This window comes from Folsomia candida, unplaced genomic scaffold (assembly GCF_002217175.1).
Source record: "Folsomia candida strain VU population unplaced genomic scaffold, ASM221717v1 Fcan01_Sc014, whole genome shotgun sequence".
Classification (NCBI taxonomy): Eukaryota; Metazoa; Arthropoda; class Collembola; order Entomobryomorpha; family Isotomidae; genus Folsomia; species Folsomia candida.
This window is the reverse complement of record NW_019091206.1, coordinates 3,587,520-3,609,632: the sequence shown is the minus strand read 5'-3', so window position 1 is coordinate 3,609,632 and position 22,113 is coordinate 3,587,520. Positions and strand designations below refer to the sequence as shown.

Here is a 22,113-nt window from a genome sequence, read left to right as displayed (position 1 = left end):
TATGCAGAATTGCTCTGCAAAACCAGCATCACTTCATTTCTTTCATTGACAACATACCATTGACATTGACAAAAAATTAGCAGTGTAACTGACATATGACATATCACATCCCATTGAATTTTGAGCCCTTGTTTTGCTAATGATCCCGACAATTTTTGTTTAATGAGGGGCTCGTGCCGTGTAAAGTAAAATGTTATCCAATCAATAATATCCAGTTCAGACTACAAATGTCGTAATTTAATAAAAAATACCACTTCTCGCGAAGAAAATTTATACAAAATTTGCATAACTGAGCTTTTGCATTTGTTTATTATTAACGCGCATGATACAATTAAGTAAGTATACAAGATGATACGCATTTAGTAAAAAAATTGCCCCTTCATCAAGCAATTGATGAGATGAACCCTTATTAAAGAAATGAAATTATCGTTATAATTAGTTAATTTAATTAACGAAATATTGGTAAAGATGAAGATTTAAGTTCATGAGATTAACGCGAGTAAAATTGTCGCAATAATTAATTAATTAAGATTTTACATATTCATATTATGCAAAATTGTACGTAAATTAAATACTTAATAAAAAATTATTGAAGATGGGGATGGCATGGCTTTAAGCACATAAATTTATAGGACGAACTCGAGTAAAATTATAGCTGTGATTAATTAAGATTTCGCACATACTTTGCAAAATTGTACTCAAATTCTTGTCGACAGATGAACTTTTGCATGAGTAGAATTATGGTTTTAATTAATCACTTAGTTTAATTAATTAACTAAATATTAGCGAAGATTTAGATACGACTGACAATTTAGGATGCATCATCTTCGTCTTCTTGAAGGGACATTTTGAGTGCCAACTTGTAATCGATTGCATTCATGCGAATTTCTGCCTCGTGTTGATCGTGATGCAAAAGTGGGACGATTTGTGTGTTCAACCCGGCCACGATTTCCGCATTCGTTCCAATCCAAACTCGCAGTTCTTCGATGTCTTCTGCAGAAAATTAATGTGTAAATGGGAAATTTGAGAATGATGCGATTCATCGCATTAATTAACGCAGAACTTGATAACTCATCGTCATAATGAACACATTTTTAATCATTTCCTCACTCTGGGAATTTATTTTAAAATTCTGGACGACAAATTTGTAGAGCAGAGAGTTCCCAATTTTAAGAAATATACACTCCAGATTTTGACACTTTTTGAAGGAGGAAATCTCAAGTTTAAAAAGCCTTCAGAAATATTGGAACTCGTCGAAACTGACTCAAAAAACTCGACGCCATTCCATCAATCAACTCACTGACTTCAAATTTGTCGTTCAAAATTTTAAAATAAGTTCCCAGAGGCGAGAAATTATTAAAAATGTGTGGAGATTTTGACAATTTTGAGTCCTTCGTTAATTTTTAAATTATGATTTGCTTACTATTTTGATCGAATAGCTCAATGATGTCAAGTTCTGTAACATATGTAATGGTGAAAAAATATATTACTTTAGAATGATTTTTTTCCAAATTTGTTCAAAATTTTTGGAAATTTGAATTTACATACCTGAGAATCCGTAAGATTTAAGTGGTTGGAATTGTTGAAGGAATTTTTGACGACAATTGTTGCTTTGCACTCGGGGCTGCTCACCTACAATTAAGTGCAAATTTTATAGTTAATTGGTAATCTAATTAACTGAACTTTACTAGTCTTTAATAGAAAAATTAAAAATCGACACAAAATTATAAACAAAATTTGAATACAAAATTTTGCCGTAAAACGTGAACGCTTTCACTGACTAATTTTGCACACATGAAAAATTTTAATAGTAATAATAATTATTAAGTAATAATAATAATTTGGTAAGATTTGACATTATAGAAAAATTAAAAAAATGGTATACAATTTTAAAACAAAAAATTTCATAAAAATGAATAACAAAGTTCCAGTATAAAAATTTCTATTAGAAAATGTCGAATTTTTTAATTAACTAATTTGGTTTGGTACTACAGGGTGGGCCATTTAATTTGAGAAGGATTCAAACGCTCGCGCGAAAAAACTGGCACAACTTAAACAAACTCGTCTTACACTGTTCGACAGACAAACCAATTAGTTAAGACTCTGATTTTTTTCTACTCGAAATTCTGAAAAATGGCTCCTCCCTGTTCATTTGAAGTGGAAGTACTAGTGAAAGAGTTTTCCAGTCAGGGTTGCACCGGAAGTGTCATAAAAAAGACTTAAGGCACGTGGTCACGAAATTTCTTTGGCCTCAATTTATAGTAAAAATAAATTTATAGTAATAATAAATATAGAAGGTGTTAGAAGACAAGCAATTAAGCAGGGACTGCCTCCTCCCCCTAAAAACCGCCCCCTTGCAGAAAGGACAAAGAAGTTAAAAACGAAGCTCGACCGCTTGACCACCCAGGAAAACCCCAAGAGCATTCGCAGTATGGCGAAACTACTAAAATCGAATCCCACAACTATTCGAAGAGTGATTAAAAAAGATTTGGACAAAATCAAACGGCATAAAGCAAATCTGCATGCGCTGAACGAGAGTCACATCGCAAATCGGCGGACCAACGCTCGGAAGCTGTACGAGAACCACCTTGCTGGAGGTAAGGACGAACACGTGGTCACAATCGATGAAGCTTTGTTCAGGGTAGATGGCTGTAACGGAACAAGGTCAATTTGCTATGTGCGTCGTGGAGAAAATGTACCCATTAGCTGGGTATGTCAGGAGACAGAAAGGTTTGGGAAACAGATCATGATCATAGGAGTATTGTCAGGGGGGACCCTTACGGCTGATGAAAGTCCACCAAAAGATTAATGCAGACCGATATATTTCGGATGTTTTGACACCATTGGTTGAAAAAGAAATTCCAAGACTGTATCCAGGGGAGGAGGACAAAGTATTTATTCACCACGACAAAGTCTCATCTCACACCGCCCGAAAAACGCAACAATACGCTGAGACCGTGAAACAAAATTCAGGACCAGTCATCGTAAGAAATCAAGAAATACCTGTTAAGTGTCCTGACATTGCACCATTGGATTTTTTCGGCTTTGGTTGGTTAAAACAAAGAGCGTTTCATCGGAAAGCTACAACTTTAGATGGACTTTGGAAAACTTTTAAGGACAAGTGGTTAAAAATAAGCCTTGAAAAGTGTCTAGAAGTGTTAAGCGTTGCAGGCTTGTAGTTCAGAACAAGGGGCATCACATCGAGCAATTTAATCATAAAAAAAATTCATACGTAGGTATGAAAAATTGTTGAATTCTTCTCAAATTAAATGGCCCACCCTCTGTAAATATTTGACTAGTTTTTTTTACCTGTCCTCCAGTTTCTGAAGTATGATGACAAACAATTTTCGGCAAATTTGTCAATTTTCGGTGGGTACTTTTTAAGCCAAAAAATAAGGACCTCTTCTTATCGCGAAGGTTGATGGGGTTCTAAATGTTTACCTGGAAAGAAAAGGGTTCAGGTGAAAGAAAGGAAGTTAAAAAGAAAGGGTGAAAAATGAGAAACACCCTTTTTAGAAACTTATTTTTGGCCAGATTAAAGGTTTACGTTACCGTATTTTCCATGAAAAAGAGACCTATTTTTGGCATTTAATAACCCCATAAATGACAAATTAGTTTAAAGCATGACAAATTTTACACAATACTTTTTAGGAAGTATAACCCATGTATTTACAAATTTTTAAAAGTATTTTGTAAAACATACATATGTACCTAGTTAATTAGCACGCCAAAATATACTCAATAGGATATGAAGCATACGACAAGCCCAAATTATTTACATTTTCAAAAATTATTAAAATTTTTACACATCGTGTTTAAAATGTGACAGATTTCTTAGCATTGTCAAAACGGCTTGAAAAGAAGACAAAAAACTTATTTGTTCCTCCATGACGTGGTCGTCTCAAGAAATCATTGAGTAATTTAAACTGCGCGAAATTTGCATCCGCCTTTGGACTTTGAATTATATTAGCCGAATGAGCCGAATTAGTTTATTATTTAGCACCAGTTGTTCTTATTTTGACGTAGAAATCATACGAAATTGAATAATTTGAACGCCAAAATAGAAATAACTGGTGTCAAATAATAGGATAATTCAGCTCATTCGGGTAATGTAATCGCGGATCCAGTACTTCTTTAGGTGGACGGTCTCGACAGACTCGACTCATAACAAGATTTCCCATACTTTTACATACATAAATACACAGCAATATTCATAAATTTCAAACTAATTTTTCGAGACTTGGAAATCGAATTTCGAAATTCTGTACACCGCTATTCTTGATAATTATCTGCTTAAAAATATGCATTTAAAATTGATCGATATGGATAAGTCAATTTTGCCTGATGATTAGCATGTGTTCTTATGGAAATTACACTAATTGTGGCATCCAGCCATTCTCAAACTAAACTCCGTTTCAAGCTGTCTGAGTTCACCGCCTTGAGGACATTACATTACATTACCCGAATGAGCCGAATTATTTTTTTATTCAACACCTGTTATTTTTATTTTGGCGTTTAAATTATTCAATTTCGTATGGTTTCTACGCCAAAATAATTCGGCTCATTCGGGTAATGTAATGTAATGTCCTCAAGGCGGTGAACTCAGACAGCTTGAAACGGAGTTTACCAAATTGATGGATTTGTGCTCTAGTACAAAGATAACGGGATGGTTTACAATATCGTCGACCAGAATTTCGAAATTCGTCCTAGTTGCTGAGAATTAATTAAAAATATAGGGTTGTGACGTCACTGTTATGACGTAGGTGGCGCGTCATGGAAGCTTGCGTTAAAGCTATTCAGGATTCATTTTCCATGAATATGAAACTATTTTTGGCATGCACACCCTTATAAATAACAAATTTGTTTAAAACGTGACTAATTTTATAGGATATGTTTTCAAGATTTGTAAATCATAAAAGGATAAATTTAGTAAAATATTTTTGCATATTTGCAAAAATACGGATTTAGTTAGCCTAACAAAATATGCAAATCAAAGAACCTGAACGATCATAATTTACTTGTAGTAATACTGTGTTTTTACAAGTCGGGTTTGAAGTGTGACAGATTTCTGAAAATTGTCTACTATCCTTAGAAAACATGACAAGAAATTTATTTTTGATCAGTTGAAACCCATATTTTTCATGAAACAATGAATTATTTTTGGTCATTTTAACTTTTGAAAATAATATGTTCCAAATTATAAATACGTATAATTTAAATTAAATTCGCCAAATATTAAATTTCAAAGTGTGACGAATTTCTGAAAATTGTCAAAACGACTGAGAAAAAATTACCAGAAACTTATTTTTGTCCGGCTTAAAATATTTTCTACGAAAAATGGACACTCTAAATAAAAATGAGTAAAATTTACCCAAGGTTGGGTAAAAAAGAGGATGACACAACAAAAAGGTAAAATTTACCCATCATTGGGCAAATTTTACACAACTTTGGATAAATTTTGCACAACGTTGGACAAATTTTACCTTCTAGTTGTGTCATCCTATTTTTTACCCAACCTTGAGTAAATTTTACTCATTTTTGTTTAGAGTGGACTATTTTTAGCCATTTATAAATAACTTTTATGAATAACAAATTACTTAAAAATGAGACTAATTTTACAGGATTTTCTTTTTTAAGAATTGTTAGTCATGGATTTATAAATTTATACAAACAGTTTTGAATGATTATACTAAAACTAAATTAAATTATTTTATAATTTAACTTTATTTTCCATGAAAAAAAACGGAATATTCTTGACATTCTAACTTTTTTAAAAATATAAATAGCAAATTTTCAGTAAAAAATGATTTCAAAAAGCTTAGAACTATATATTTTGCAGGATAATTTATTTTAAGAATTGAAACCTGGATTTACATCCTGGATTTACAAATTTTTCAAAATATTTTTGCATATTTGCAAAAATTCGTAAACAACATGACAAAATCTCTTTAATAAAATATTAATGACAAATTTTTTGATAATTTATCTTCTATTTGGATTAAGTTTAACAAATGTTAAAATTGTTGCACATCGCGTTTAAAGTGTGCCAGATTTCTGATAATTATTTAAAATCGTTTAGACAAAATGATCAGATACTTACTTTTGGAAAGATTAAAGGTGGACATGAATTTCAATTTTCTACGAAATAAGGAACTATTTTTGGCGTTTAAACCTTTACAAATAACAAACTAGTTTAAAACGTGGCTAATTTTAGAATAAATTTCTTTTTTCACAAATTGTAAATCATAGATTTATAAATTTGTTTAAATATTTCTGCATATTTGCAAATATGTATAGTTAACATGGCAAAAGTTACTTAATTTAGAAAATTTACATGGATTGAGACGTTTTTTGACAAAAGCTGCACCTTTTAATTAAATTTTAATCTCGATTCTCACAATTTTTACACATCGGGTTTTAAATATGACAAATTTCGGAAAGTTATTAAACATGGCGGAAAAAATGAGAAAAAATTTATTTTTTCCATTTTAAAGTTCTTAACGATTTTTGGAATTTTTTCCAAAATTAGACTCAACTCAAACTAAATTCCCTATATTTCCTCACCTTCATAGGTATAAAACATGTTTAATTTTACGAAATGTTTTTTAAGAAGTGTAAATCATACAAGAATAAATTCACTAAATATGTTTGCATATTTCAAAAAAAAATAAAATTAGCAATAAAATTTTCTTAATGATACAAAACGAATCCTCACAGTACTTAAATGTATTCAAATTATGTTTGAACATTTGCATATTTAATATATTTGCAAATTTTACTTGCAAATATATTTAATTACAGTAACAAAACTAAGCTAATCGATGGAAGCTGTTCATCTGAACTTTAAAAATAATTATCAAATTATGAAAATTTTTACATACATATAGGATTTAAATTGGGTCAAATTTCTGAAAATTGTTTATTTTACCCCAGAAAAGCAAAACATGGCTTATCGTCTAAGAAATTATTATGATTGTGCCATCTTATTCTCACAACATGATGAGCATATCTTTTCGGCACGATAAGCCATAGGTTACTAATGTGCTAAATATTCCCTACCTCTATACGTTTATTTATTATAACCTTTACAGAGAAAAAATGCTTATTGCGTAAGAATTTATTTCGATAAGCTATGTCATCTTATCCTCACATAAGCCATAAGGCATAAGGCATAAGGAATAAATTAGTCATAAGATAAGCCATAAGTTACTATTTGACTAAATATTTCGCAATTAATTTTAACCAAATTATCAAAAACCGTTGAGAAAAAATTAAAAAATTGTAAAAAACAAACTTTTTTTGGTAAAGCCGTATTTTTCATGAAAAATTGATTTTTTTTTTACATTTTCATCAAAATTCAACTCAACTAAATTAATTTTTTCAATCTCCATGAACTTAAAACGTGCTTAATTTTTCAGAATATTTTTTAATACGTTTAAATCCTGCATTGGTAAATTAATTTGAATATGTTTGCATGTTTAATTGCAAATCGGATCTGAATTTTTAAGATATTTACCAAATTATGAAAATTTGTACATATGGGATTTAAAGTGGGACAAATTTCAGAAAATGATTTATTATCACCTTGAAAAGCAAAAAATGGCTTATTGTCTAAGAATTTATTACAATACGGTGTACCACCTTATCATCGCCAACATGATAAATGTGGGCGGAGAGATGATGTCGCCGTGGGCTCGGTAGGGGAATATGGGCGAGTTTCATCGAGTACCGGACGTCAGGGTCCTTGGGGGACGGATGCGACACGCTTCTGATCACGGGACACCTTCACTGGCCACAGGGGGGTAGCCGGATGGGAGCTACGACGCACGGGGAGGAGGATGAATTGTCTCTCGCTTGGCAATTAGAAATACTGTCTTGTTTTTACTCCGATTACCACTTATGCACCGTTTCTATACTAAACTGCACCTGGCACGATTCAATGTACGAGTTTTTATGAAAAATGACCCGAATAACCTGTCCAATAACGGTATACTTCGTAATTTTCACTTGACAAGAGTTTCAGAATCTTTACTACTCACATTAGCAATTATTACTCTTACAAAATGAATTTTAGGAACTTAATTTAGGTCGTAGAATTTATTTTAAAGATGGCAGCCACGCAGACGGCGTGGTGCAGGGAAAAATGTGGAGAGAAGAGTGGAGGTGTTCACGCTGGGAACACTCGGGCCGGTCTGTCTGAGCTGGAGAGAGGTTCTTCCTTTTTACAGTCGAACTCGGCCACGGTGGCTTCCGTGTGCCGAGTAGTAGGGTGGGGGATATCCAATCCCTACATAAACCATAAGTTACATATTAAATATTTCATAATTCATTTTAATCAAATATAGTGTAACAATTTTTAAAAATTAGCAAAAAAAAACGTTGAGAAAAAGTGGGCAAAAACTTAATTATAGCCGGATTAAAGTCGTGTCGTATTTTTTTATAAAAAGAACTATATTTTGCATTTTTACCAAATTTCAGTTGAACAAAAACTCGTTGGAATTATTTCTTAACGTCGAAAACTTTATAAGATGCTAAATTTTACAGGATGTTTTTCAAGACGTGTAAATCATAAGGATAAATTTATTAAGGCATTTTTGCATACTGATTTGCAAATATATTTAATTGGCATAATGAAATCGAGTCCGAAAAAAGTGTAATTTGAAATATTGCTTCAAATATATATATAGATTAAAAATATTTTCAAATTATGGGAATTTTCATGCGGAATGTGTGACAGATTTCTAAAAATTGTCAGAAACCGCTAAAAGTTTAAAGTTGTGCAGGACTGTATTTTTATGAAATTGAATTATCATTTCTAAATATTTTTTGAGTTTCGCTACAATTCACAAGTTTAAAACGTGACCAATTTTACGCAATATTTTTTCAAGAAGTTCAAAAACACCAATTTTGTAAAAAAATATGTTAGAAAATATATTTAATTAGCATAATAAACTTATCGTAAATTGACACCTTACTTAAGAAATATTTACCAATTATGAAAACTTTTATGTATAAGGTTTAAAGTGTGGCAAATTTCCTAAAATTATTTACTAATTATTAACCTTCAATACAAAAATGGCTTATTCCCGAAAAATTTATTATGATAAGTTATCCCACGTTATCTTCACGGCATGGTAAGCCATAAGTTCCTTATTGTCTAAATATTTTCTACCTCCATACATTTAAAACGCAGAATAATTTTTAAGACGTGTAAATTGATTTGAATATGTTTGCATATTTATTACTTGCAAATTTATTAATTAGCATGACAAAACCAAACTACTCAAGTTCAAATCGGGCTGGGAATCTGAATTTTAAAAATAGTTGCCAAATTATTAAAATTTTTACATATAAGATTTAAAGTGGGACAAATTTCTGAAGATTATTTATTGTAATCCTCACTCAATAATAAAAAATGTGGCTTATTGCTTCAGAAATTATTACGATAAGCTGTCCCATCTTTTCCTCATAACATGATAAGCAACTTACCAACCTAAAAATTTCATAATTAGGTTTAACCAAATTATGAAAATTTTCACCAAGTTGTGAAAATTGTAACCAAATTGCGACAATTTTTATACAAACGGTTTTAAGCGGGATAAATTTCTGAAACTTATTTCCGAAAATTATCAAAAATCGTTGAACTTGCAAATATAATTTAAACTTGCAAATATAATTAATTTGGCAACCAAGCCAAATGAATCTTTACCTCCTTTAGCTTAAAACTTGCTTAATTCTACAGACTATTTTTAAAACGTGCAAGTAAATCATGCATTCATAAATTTATTCAAATTCTGTTTGTACATTTCTATATTTAATATATTTGAATATTTTGTTTACTTACAAATATATTTAATTAAAGAAAACCACGCTATTCTATTGGAATCTAAATTTTAAAAATAATTCTCAATTGCCAAAATTTTTACATATAGGATTTAAAGTGAGACAAATTTCTGAAAATTGCCAAAACTCGTTGGGAAAAAATTGCAAATATATTTAACTAAAGAAAACCACGTTACTTTGTGGGAATCTAAATTTTTAAAATAATTACTAAATTAAAATAATTTTTACGCATGAGATTTAAGGTGAGACAAATTTCTGAAAATTGCCAAAACATTAAAATGTATATATGTAAAATTTGAATAATAAAATCTGCCCAATAATAAAAGAACGAGTCCTCACGATATCTGAAATTCTGTTAATTCCTCACTGGTCAAAACTTTACTTATGGGCTTAAAGTGTGACAGATTTCTGAAAACTGTCCAAACTTGCTGGGAAAAATGGCCAAAAACTTATTTTATGGCTGGTTAAAGCTGTTCATAATTGGATTCCATGAAAAAAAACAACAACATTTTTTAACTTTTGAAGTGGCAAATTCTAAATAGAATTCGCCCCCCAAAAGTTTCAAAAAGCGTAAATCGGGCAAAAAGAAAAAAATTATAAAAATATGTTTGCATACATGCAAATGTATCTATGCAAAATTTGTGTAATGAAATCTATCTAATCATAAATATTAATAAAGGAAAAGAGTCTTGACCAAATCTAAATCGGAATTAAATGTTAATTCTCCTATTGTTAAAATTTCACCGTTCGGGTTTAATGTGTAACGAATTTCCCAAAGTTGTGAAAACCTCTGGGAAAAATTGCCGAATTTTGTATGAAATTGCATGTTGCATTGAAATTGAATTTTCATTTCTATTTTTTATGCGTTTGCGTCAAAATTTTAACCCTTTTCACCTTCACAAGTTTAAAACATACCTATTTAAAAAAACTTTTTCATTCAAAATTCATTCATCCCGATTTCCGACTGAAGATAATTAATTATCGACTGCACTTCGGTCTTTTTAGAATTAGTACGACGATATCTCACATTGTCCATCCGGTGAACAGGAAGCCGTCCAACCACGGCCTTCTGGGAGCCATGTCGATCAGGAATATTGCCACAACATGGTAATTCGACCCCGGCGGGAGCCTTGCCCACGCCGACGCGAGCGAGCGCGACGACGGCGCAGGTCTCCACGTGGTTTCCTAGTCTTAATGATTAGCAAATGCATATAATTTTATTTTATATCCTATTTTGCACGGTTTGCATATAATTTTAACATGAAAATGGAAAATGGTAACAAAAATGAAAATCTGTAAAAAATGAAATGATTAAATGCGCTGCAAGAGGAGCAAACGTGTCCTAAAGTCGACAAATTTTACACTTTCCAAATTTCTTGGGGGTTTTCTCCTCTTTGGATGCAAATATCTCGGCCAAACGTGCCCATTGCGAGATCATCTTTTGCAAATTTCATATTAACTTCACTTCACATTAATGCATTTTTGACACACTTTAGTTATAAAAAAAGTGATATTTGTCAATTTGTTTGAAAAATGATTTTTAACAATAATTTCTGAAAGATGCATTTAACCAGTTTTGCATAATGAAAATTTCCTTGATTTTGTTACATTTCTGAAAACATGATCTTTAATTGTGAGGATTTGAAACCGATACTGGTATTATTCTTATTTGGGAATGAGCAACTTATTTATTGTGTTTATGAATGAATTCGTAGTATTCTTATTATTATTATCGTAAGTAGTATGAGGGGGCTAGAATTTGACCTCAAAAAAGGGGTTATGCACATATCACGTCGCTAAAAGTGGTGCAAATGGAGCGTGCAAAGATGCCTTGACATGGAAACGGTTATGCACATATCACGTCGCTAAAAGTGGTGCAAATGGAGCGTGCAAACATGCCTTGACATGGAAACGGTTATGCACATATCACGTCGTTTAAAGTGGTGCAAATGGAGTGTGCAAAGATGCCTTGACATGGAAACGGTTATGCACATATCACGTCGCAAGAAGTGGTCCACATAGAAAATGTTATGCACATAGTGTATCATGCTATTTATAGACCACGTAACATGCTTATATATTTATATAGTACTGAAGGACCGTGCACGGTTGATGGTAAAAAAGGGCTGTGCACAAATTACGTCATAATATTATTGATATAAAACTTTATTTACTTTTATAGAAAAAACAAATCATAAATTATTTCGAACCTATTGAACTAAGTTTAATAGACCAGCTTGCAATCGATACAAATTTTGTTGATAAAAAAATCACGCACCAGTCTTCATAAAATCTTCAAAATACATTTTAATAAGCTCCTCTTGTGGTTTTAATGGACATGGGATTGTTACGTCAAACGGACGAACCCAATTATCCTTGTACGGAGAGGGTCGAGGTTTACCTTCAATCAGAGCTTTGGAACTTCTTCCATGGGCCGAAACCAAATATTGACCTTCTTTTGGATATAGGGAAAGAAATCCATCACATGTTTCATAAAATGAAAAGGGATTTGAATAAAGCATAGGCTTTACTTTTATCGTTCCATCTTCAGATGATAACTTGCGTGGTATTTTTATCGGTTTTGGTTTCTTAAATTTGTTCAAGTCCTTCCGACGTTTAGTCTTTATCTTTATATTACCCTCCATATTTGATGAGATGTTGTTGCACGATGTGTTGGTTCCATTGGTTGACGTGTGGCATTGCTTCATGCTTTATAGCTTAAGCTCAAAAGCATCACTCAGAATATTATTGTTATAAAAACTTTATTCGCAAATTATTTCGAACCTAGAGAACTAATAGTAGTAGAAGAACTGGCAACTGATGGTGGTAGTGATTCAGTAACTATAACTCCTTGTTTGATAAGTCCTGGTATGGATTTAATAGGCGGTGTGTCGTGGATAATTGGCACTGTTCGATATCCAACAAGCACATCATGCATTGGTTGTGTTACAAGCTCAACAGCGTCATCCAATGTGTAAGGCTGATTGTTTGCCAGGGCATCTACGATTTTGGCTCCATGTTTAACATAACCATGGAGTTCGCCATCATCACCATGAATTAAAACTTCACTTCCAGAAATAAGTAAATCCATTGCAACACCACCAGCAGCTCCACCTACGGCAGCGCCTGCAGGTCCCCCAGCAACAAGCCCAATAACACCGCCAGCGATAACACCAACAGTTCTTGAAGCAGATTTCATGGACTCATCTCCTTTTTCATTTTCTCCCATTGCGTAATGAATTCCCCCCTTAATATGTCCCACTCCTGGCACTTGATCAGCAAAGTCCTGTACAGCGTCCAAAAATTTTTCTTGATGTTCTCTCGCTGTGTCCAGGTCCCCACCGATCGCATAGCCTGCAGAAACCAGCTGAGATACAACTGGAATCCCGCTAGTTTTGTCAAGAAATTGTTCTTGAAGTTCACGAGCTTTATCCAGATCTCCAGCAATAGCATAAACAGCAGAAGAGAGCTGGGAAACGATTGACAAGTCATTTTGGAAAATAAAGTCTTCTTGTGTCTTTCAAGCTCCTTCTAGATCACCAGTTATTGCGAGGACCGCAGATTTAGCTTGAGATATAATTGGTATGCTATTAATACTCCCCATGTTTACAGGACGACGTCAAAATTAATACTGACGTATTTATAGTGTCGTGCTTGATTTATAGTATGGTTGATTTATAGTATAGTATTGTATGCCAAGAGCGCACGTTAATTGCTCCTTAAGTACTTTTTCAACAATTTCGTCAATGGCGACAATAAGGGCAGTATTGTTATTAACTTGAAATTGGCTATTTGAATGCTGATTTTCAATTACAGCGTAAAAACACATTACGCAAAGGAAAATTAAATTCGTTACTAAGATTATGAAACTTAGCCAAAATAGATCTTTTGGAGCGCAAAACAACGCCATATTTACTCGTTGAAAGTCAGATTAAGACTGATCATTTATATAAAGGTTGAGCCCACTGTAAAGGCATTTGTCAGCTAGATTTACAAGTGACAACATGTCGTCGTTTTACATTCACCTGGAAAGTAATTCTTCGTATAATCATTTCCAGGACAATACAGTAACAACGTTTAGGAATTGGATGAGTACGCCTATAATATTAGAGCCAAACCAATTCGAAATAGCTTTAGTGGAATGTTCCTATCCATCTACACCAATTCAATTTACTAAAGGAACACGATTATTCAGATTTCAGGAAGAAAGCAATTCACTTTACATGGATAATTCTGACAATTGGTTCAATATAATTGCTTCCATAGACATTAAAACAATTGACGAGCTAGTTCAGTGTCTCAATTGCCAAATCAAATTCAAATTGAAGGACGGATTTGTTAGCTTAGAGCCTGTTAGTCAAGTTTTGTACAAACTTGAATTCGCGCCCGAAGTTGCTTCCGTTCTCGGATTAACTGAATCAATTACTTTGGATGATCAGACAGTTAAATCCAAACATCAAATTAGTCTAAGTGCAAATAACACACGTTATTTCGTTTATTGTGACGTAATTGAAAATCAGTATATTGGCGATACAACAGCGCCAATGCTGCGTTCATTTGTGCATGTGCCCACTCAACAAGATGTCATAGTTTCAAAAAGTTTCAACAACTTACAATATGTTTCGTTGGCCAGGAACGAATTTGACTCTATACAAATGTATATAAGGAACGAATTCGCGAAACCCCCGCCATTTACTTTTGGTAGTTTCAGTGCCACACTTCATTTCAGAAGAAAACGTATGTAGTGAAAATGTATTCCTGTCTGGACAATGTGGATGACGACTTTTATGAGGTGTATTTACCTCAAGTCGGTGGTTCACTCGCCTATAAAGCTAGTTATTATCGACAGAAGGGAGCAGGTCTTGGTGGAATATTTGGAGCCATAGGAAGAAGACTATTACCCTACGTCAAAGCAATCCTTCCACATGTAATACCATCGCTTAAAACTGCGGTGAAAAACATTGCTTCAGACGTAATTAACGACAAACAGTCGTTTCGCAGCTCTTTAAAATCAAATGCCATGGAAGCTTTAAAAGGGGTTGGAAACAGTTTGGTGACTCAGTCTGGTACTGGAGTTAAACGACGAAGGACAGTGAAACGGAACCCTAAGAAACGAAAAGTTGTTCGCAAACGTAAAATAGTGAAACGAAAGCCTTTAAAACGGCTCAAACGAAAACGTGCAAAAGGAGTTACACGAAAACGGAAAGCAAAGCCAAAACGAAAACTAATTTCAAAAAACAGTTTATTTGACTAAAAATGGCGAAAGCAAAGAATGTGGTTAACTTTATCCGATCAGAGACAGATCTCTTTTCGGAGCCCGGGTACGATTTAACTCTTTCAAGCTCTAATCGTGTCGATTATCATCCAATTACAAATATACAAGACCGATCCACGCCGCTAACATTCATTATTCAAGGAAATGATTTGCAGTACATTGATTTCTCAGAAACTCAATTGTACATTCGTTGCAAAATTGTTGACAGTAAAGGAGCTGGACAAACTTCAGCAAATATTGCTCCAGTTAATAATTTTCTACATTCAATGATACATTAAGTAACCATTCTTTTAAATGATGTACAAATTACTCCGCCATCAACCTTATACCCTTATAAAGCGTTCATGGAAACTTTCCTTTCTTTTGGGAAAGACTATACAAAAACCCAAGCTCAAGCAGCTCTCTACAGCAAAGAAATTGAACCTACTACAGACGATGCAGGATGGATTAGTCGTGAATCTTTGAGCCATAACAGCAAAGTGTTTGAAATGTGTGGAAAATTGAGATGTGACATTTTCAATCAAAATAGGTATTTAATTCCTGGTGTTGATGTGAAAATAGTTTTAAACCGATCGCCAGATAACTTTTGTCTGTTGGGAAAAACACCAACCGCTGGTTCTACGCTTGATCAAGCTCAAGTTCATATAGTTGAAGCCAAACTTGTTGTTCAAAAACATACGCTCTTCCCATCGATTACGTTAATTCATTTAAAACTCTTGGATAAGGGTCAACCAGCTTGTTATCCTATGCGAAGAGGAGATATCAAATCATTCTCTCTTTCAGCTGGAACGTTGCAATATACAAACGAAAGTTTAATCACTGGCTTGCTTCCAGAACGATTAGCAATAGGAATAGTTTCAAGCAAAGCTGTTCATGGAAATTATCTGGAGAACCCATTCAATTTCATCCAGGCTGACATTTCGAGTATTTCAGTGACTGTGAATTCGGAACAAGTTACTTCTCAAACATTCGAGCTTGATTTTAACAACAAGAAAAGTATTGAGGCCTACTTCAGTGTGTTTTCTGGACTTGGTCTCTCAAATATTGACGCGGGAATCGACTTGACGTTTGAAACTTTTAAGAACGGGAAAACCATATATATTTTTGATCTACGTCATCAACATGATGGGTTCGCTATTCCTCGTCATGGAAGTGTGAAAATTGAAATTAAACTTAGACAAGCGATAACATCAGCCCTAACTGTAATTTGTCACTGTGACTATCAATCAGTGCTCTATATTGACAAGAATAGAGACGCGTATTTCAAGGACTTTACAACATGAATACTGTACAAATCTACAAGATATTATCTGGACTCTTTTGTTCAACTAGTGTTACGTACAATGTCTTGGCTTGTGATGAACTGGATTCGTTTGAAACAAAGAAATATCCAATTGCACTAGTTGTAAATAATAAGCCTTCTTCTCATCCTGGGGAACACTGGATCAGCTTGTTTTGTCCAAGTTCCAGTTCGCCAATTAACATGTTTTGCAGCTATGGACTTGGGATTGAAGCTTACTCGCAACATTTTCAAGATTTTGTGGACCGACACGGGAAAGGCTTAGTTCAGAATAATGTGCAGTTACAATCGCCATATAGTGCAGTGTGTGGTCAATATGCTATATACTTTTTATGGAAACGTGTTAGTGGTTACTAATTAGCCAGCGTTTATTGTAATTTTTCAAATGATTATGGTAGAAATGATAGATTAGTTAAACAATTTCTAAAGAACAAGTTGTATTTATTGAATCGAAAGTGTAAACATTGTAACATTAATCAAAATTCAATAAAATATTTGTTAAATTAAAATTTTGTCCATCGCACAATTCTTGGCATCCTTTTGACTTGACGTTTCTTGACTCGTTTCATGCTAGTCATCCTTCCAGCCCCAGTCTGTTTTCTGTTAAGAATGGCATTAACACTTGCTGGGAATAGGTCAATTGGAGGCTTTTTGCTCTTGATGAACTTTAAAAGCTGCATGACTGATGGATCAATCATAGCAGTTGATTTTGCACTTAGTCCATTGCACAAAGCTCTAGGGAGTAGGTCACACCGCCAACATCAACTTTATCGCTACTAATAATTGCTCCATGCTCTTTCAGAAAATCCAAGATTCTCGATCCACGCGCTGTCGTCTTACTCAATAGTTTGTTTATTGTAGTTGTAGGCAAGGATTTTTTAGCGAGCGATTCAGCTGAAAATGCAGGTTTCTCCGTTTCTACGTTCTTGACAAGCAGTGGTTTCTTGTCTTGTTCATTTTTTCTGTCAATAATCTGACGATTTAAGTTCTGCAGCAAAAGTAGCTTGATGTCATCAGTCAAATTGGAATCTTTAAACAGTTGATTTTTCTGATCTTTTAGCTTATCTTCTAGATCAAGTTCGAAATCCTTTTGCGAGTTGAGTGCCAAAATCTTCTTGTACCATGATTCTGGCACAATTTTCATTTTCTGGGCCATAATGCCGGTCCAAGAATAGCAAGTGTTTTAACAATTGTTCCCAGCAACGGTAGAAATCCGCCAGATTGGTTCAGGAATTTCTTTCTTGCCTTTATACTTGGCCTTTTTGCAGTCAATTTAAGTAAGCTCGATTTGAATGGCAACAGCTTGTTCTTTTTGCAAGGTGTGACTGGAATGTTTTTGTTGCACAAATTGACGCACAGCTCGCAAATTGAACGTACTTCTTCTCCACTGGCCTTATTTATTAGTTTCTTTCGACGCTGCGGTTTGGCGCTACATACGCTTTTGAGGAATGCAGCGTTAGCGACTATACGATTCTTAGCCATCTTGTTCAACTGAACTGGTCCAGTATAAATACTGCCCTATTTATACGTTGGAGAGATTAGTTCATCATGGAACTTCAGCCAATATGGAGTCAAACATTAAACGTGCCTATCTTAACCCAAGATTCCCAGGCAGCTTTAGCGGACTGACAGGATTTAGAAAGTCTGGAAACCGAAAAGAATCCGTGAAGCAAATTGAAAACGTTTTGAAAACAATTCCTGCTTACACTTTGCATCGATCAAGACGAATTCATTTCCCTAGACGAGTTGTTTATGCTCCTTATATAAACGCACAGTGGGGAATGGATTTGATGGACATTTCTAAATTCGCCAAATCAAATAACGGAATGCATTTCCTTTTGACTGCAATTGACATATTCAGCAAACGTGGTTATATCCAGCCTCTGAAGAACAAAAGCGGAATTGTTGTGAAACAAGGAATTGAAAAGATATTTCAACGAAGTTACGGAATCCCTAATCGAATTCAAACAGACATGGGTTTAGAATTCTATAATTCTAATTGCAAAGAATTAATGGACAAATATAAAATAAATCTATTCTCAGTTCAATCAGAATTAAAATCATGTGTTGTGGAACGTTCCAACAGAACTATTTTGGAGAAGATTTATCGTTTTATGACACATAACAACACTCAAAAGTTTGTAAATAGAATTAGAGAAATAGAAAATTTGTACAATAAGTCATATCATAGAAGTATAAAGTGTCGACCGATTGACGTTGTGCCAGCAAAACAGAGTGAAGTGTATAAGAATTTATATGGACATTTGACTGATATGAAGGACTTGAGAGCAGAGATATTTAAAGTGGGTGATATAGTTTTAATTTCTAAAGTGAAGAAGATATTTGAGAAAGGAGCAGCAACAAATTTCCAAGCGGAAAAGTTTATCATTGACAACATTAGACAAACTGTTCCCCGCACTTACATTCTTAGTGACCAGTCTGGTCAGATTCTGGAAGGTGGTTTCTATAGAGAGGAACTACAAAGAATCAGCCATTAGAACCATGGCTGCGTTAAGAAACTATCTCGGAACCATTTGTGATTCCATTAAGCAATTCAAATCAAACTGTTGTATTTATATTAGATCTACCTGTTGTTCGTCTAAATCTGTACTAAAATCGGGTAAAGAATTGAATTTTGCTGAAATAGAGTTTGCTGTCAATCCCGTTAGAAAGCTAAAATGTGATTTTTGTTACAAATCCTGTCAATTTTACGTTAGTGATGAGGAAGAACCCAGATGGATTCTCATGTGCTTAAAATGTCGAGTTGTCTACATGGAAAAGTACCCAGAGTTAAAAATAACTTTATGAGCAAAAACGTTTTAGTAGTATAAAAAGCTGACTCGCAGCTCATAATCTATCAGTCACAATGGCGGGCCCACGCAGCGATTTTGGAAGGAACACTACAGCAAAGGAGGAAACTCCGAAAAATCCATTTGATCCAGCTGGAATTGTACTTGTTGTTGACGAAGGAATTCGCGATGGCAGACCTACATTTCGTCTCAAAAGAAAGGGGAAAGTTGTGGAGCTCAATCTATCAGATTGTTTCAATTTGATTGAAAAAATACTACTTGGAAGACTACGCTCAATGGAAGAGCTTGATCAGCTGTTTAAGCTGATGAACGACAAATTTCCAACAAAAGTTTCAAAATTGTTGTTTGCAGAAGCTGCAGCGAACAAATTTGAAGAAAAGAAAGCAAGCAACACAGAATACGTCGTCTGGCTAAGTCGTTTCGACCACATGGACTATGTCTACGTCAAAAGTGGAAATTCCGTCGTAAACTTTAATAGTTTACTAGTTGTTGAAACTCTAAAGAAGATTGTACAAATGTGCTTCACAAATCTGGAGAAGGACATTGGATGTTACATTGACTTCTTTTCAAAATTTTCAAATTTGTTGACAAGCGTTGTCACATATTTTCCAATGATTGTACAATTGTCATCATACAAGGAACTTGAGATCAAGATATACCACAACATGGGACAAAACGAATTTCGTGATAAGGCTCCTCCGATATTTTACTTGGTCAATGATTGGATCATGCCAATTTCTCTAACTCCAAGAGTTAAAAAGAAAAAAGAAACGGAAGGACTCGCTTATCCATGGGGACAAACAATTCTTCGCGCTACAGACCAACGAGGACAAGAATGGATAAAGTACCTAGTAAAAGACTCGTTTTCACTTTACGGTGTCGCATTTGATGAAGGTGACATGTTTTAGCTTTTTTGTGTTTTGAAATAAAAAATCAATTTGAATTGTATTTTGCATTTCGTTTCAAGAATCTCATTTTAAGAATATATACTGCATACATCTCTCGTCATAGCTCATTCGTAATTTGACTGTCAACATGGATAATGCTGCAAAATCATTCTTTTGTCATCCACTAATGTTTATTTTTGGCGTTATAACATATATCTGGATGACAATATATATGTGCGCATTTGTCTTCTATACTCATTTGTTCATTCTGTGCTTGCAACAACAGAGAAATATTTCTTTGTGCAACGTAACATTTTTATACAACGAAACGTTTTTAAAAAGTTAGTCAACGTTCGGCTGTCAGCTAGCAAACATCACAAAATGGATTCACTCGTGATGCCTTTCCAACCTGTTGGAAATAAGTATAAAAAACGGGAACACGTTAAAACCAATCAGGTGGTAGCAAAAAAACCGAAACTGGTTCAACAAGCCATGGAGAATTGTTTGCAAAACCTGAAATTAACCGAGAAAGTACAAAAGCCAAAATTGGTTGAAATTGCGACTGGAGGAGTATTACAGTTGTATTTGAAGAAGGGTTGCTACATGTTTGATAAACATGATCATCCAACGTTTATTCCAAAAACAAGTTTTGTGCTTATGAACGATACAGGTCGCATAGAATTTGATAAAAGTCAGTTACTGCACTTATCAATCAATCTACTAAAAGCAGCCATGTTGGACCCAGAACTGGATTTAACTGAATTCAAGACAGCTGTAGAGCTAATTTTGAGGGGAGGAAAGTATCAGCTAATGAGCCATCAGACAATGGTGCAACGTTTTGATGCCAATCGAACAGCGCCATTAAACGGAGCCGAAAACATAATAAAAACTATGTACAAGGAGTATATTCAACGTTTCCAGAAACCCCCAACGAAGAGGATACCCAATCATAAAAAAGGACAAGAATTAAAAGCGAATTCAAACCAGTGAAACTTTTGTGAAATAAATTATATAAGATCATACGTTTTGATTTAATAAAAGCTCAACAACTTCAGTAACCAAACATAAAAAGCATCAGCAGTGCTCAACTTTGATTTAGTCATCATCATGGCGTCTACAGACGAGGAACTTATTGTTGCCTCAATTATTATTAAATCGCGCTCAATTTATAATAAAGACATGATCCTTCTCCACTCTAGAATAAAATCTTTCGACGGGGCAAATTTAAATATCAAACAAACACCGGAACAACTTGCTGAAGCTGGTTTTTATTACATGGGATCAGAAGATAAATGTGTCTGTTATTATTGTGGACTTGGTGTTTACAAGTGGCAGCCAGAAGACGATCCATGGTTTGAACATGCCTTGCTCTCTGATATTTGTGAATTTTTAAACTTGAAGAAAAGTGATCTGAAATTTCAACTTGGTGAAACTCACCCAACTCTTGCGGTCACTACAACCTCAGATCCATTAGACATTTATCTATGTAAAATTTGCAAAACCAGTCAAGCAAATCACGTGAACATTCCGTGTCGTCATTTGGTTAGCTGTTTAGAATGTACAACTACACAAGATACATGTGCAGTTTGTCGGATGTATATAGATGGATTTGTTAAAATTTTCATATAAGTGAAGGGGTCAGTAACCTCTGAAAACGTTTTGATAGTGCCAATAACTTCTGACGTTTTGATAGTGTCAATCCTCTATAAACGTTGTGAAAGGGTCAATAACCTCTGACGTTTTGATAGTGCCAATCCTCTACAAACGTTGTGAAAGGGTCAATAACCTCTGACGTTTTGATAGTGTTAATCCTCTACAAACGTTGTGAAAGGGTCAATAACCTCTGACGTTTTGATGTGTCAATAACCTCTGCAAACGTAGTGAAAGGGTCAATAAACTCTAACCGAGTATAAAAAGGAGCAGCAAAGCTCAACTTTTGTCAGTCTTTTACCGGCATCATCATGGAGAACATCAAAGGTCAAATTTTACCCTGCAATA

At 34.1% G+C, this 22,113-nt stretch overlaps 1 protein-coding gene and 1 long non-coding RNA gene across 4 annotated transcripts; one reads left to right on the top strand and one right to left on the bottom strand.

Moving 5' to 3' along the window:
- Positions 1 to 236: 236 nt before the first annotated feature.
- On the bottom strand, positions 237 to 8,234 carry LOC118437642. Of its 3 annotated transcripts, XR_004836220.1 has the most exons (6): positions 7,642 to 8,234; positions 3,553 to 3,575; positions 3,310 to 3,441; positions 1,549 to 1,632; positions 1,424 to 1,456; positions 237 to 993 (listed from the first exon to the last, which is right to left on the bottom strand). It is a non-coding gene; the product is annotated as an uncharacterized LOC118437642 (long non-coding RNA). The 3 variants fall into 3 exon arrangements; XR_004836219.1 differs by lacking the exon at positions 3,553 to 3,575 and having other exon boundaries at positions 238 to 993; XR_004836218.1 differs by lacking the exon at positions 7,642 to 8,234 and having other exon boundaries at positions 238 to 993; positions 3,310 to 4,013.
- Positions 8,235 to 15,099: 6,865 nt separating this feature from the next.
- LOC110855841 (uncharacterized protein F54H12.2-like) lies at positions 15,100 to 16,401 on the top strand. The gene is made up of 2 exons (XM_022104235.1): positions 15,100 to 15,325; positions 15,398 to 16,401. Exons 1-2 carry the CDS (start codon positions 15,100 to 15,102, stop codon positions 16,399 to 16,401), a joined length of 1,230 nt encoding a protein of 409 aa, XP_021959927.1.
- The last annotated feature ends 5,712 nt before the right edge of the window (positions 16,402 to 22,113 follow it).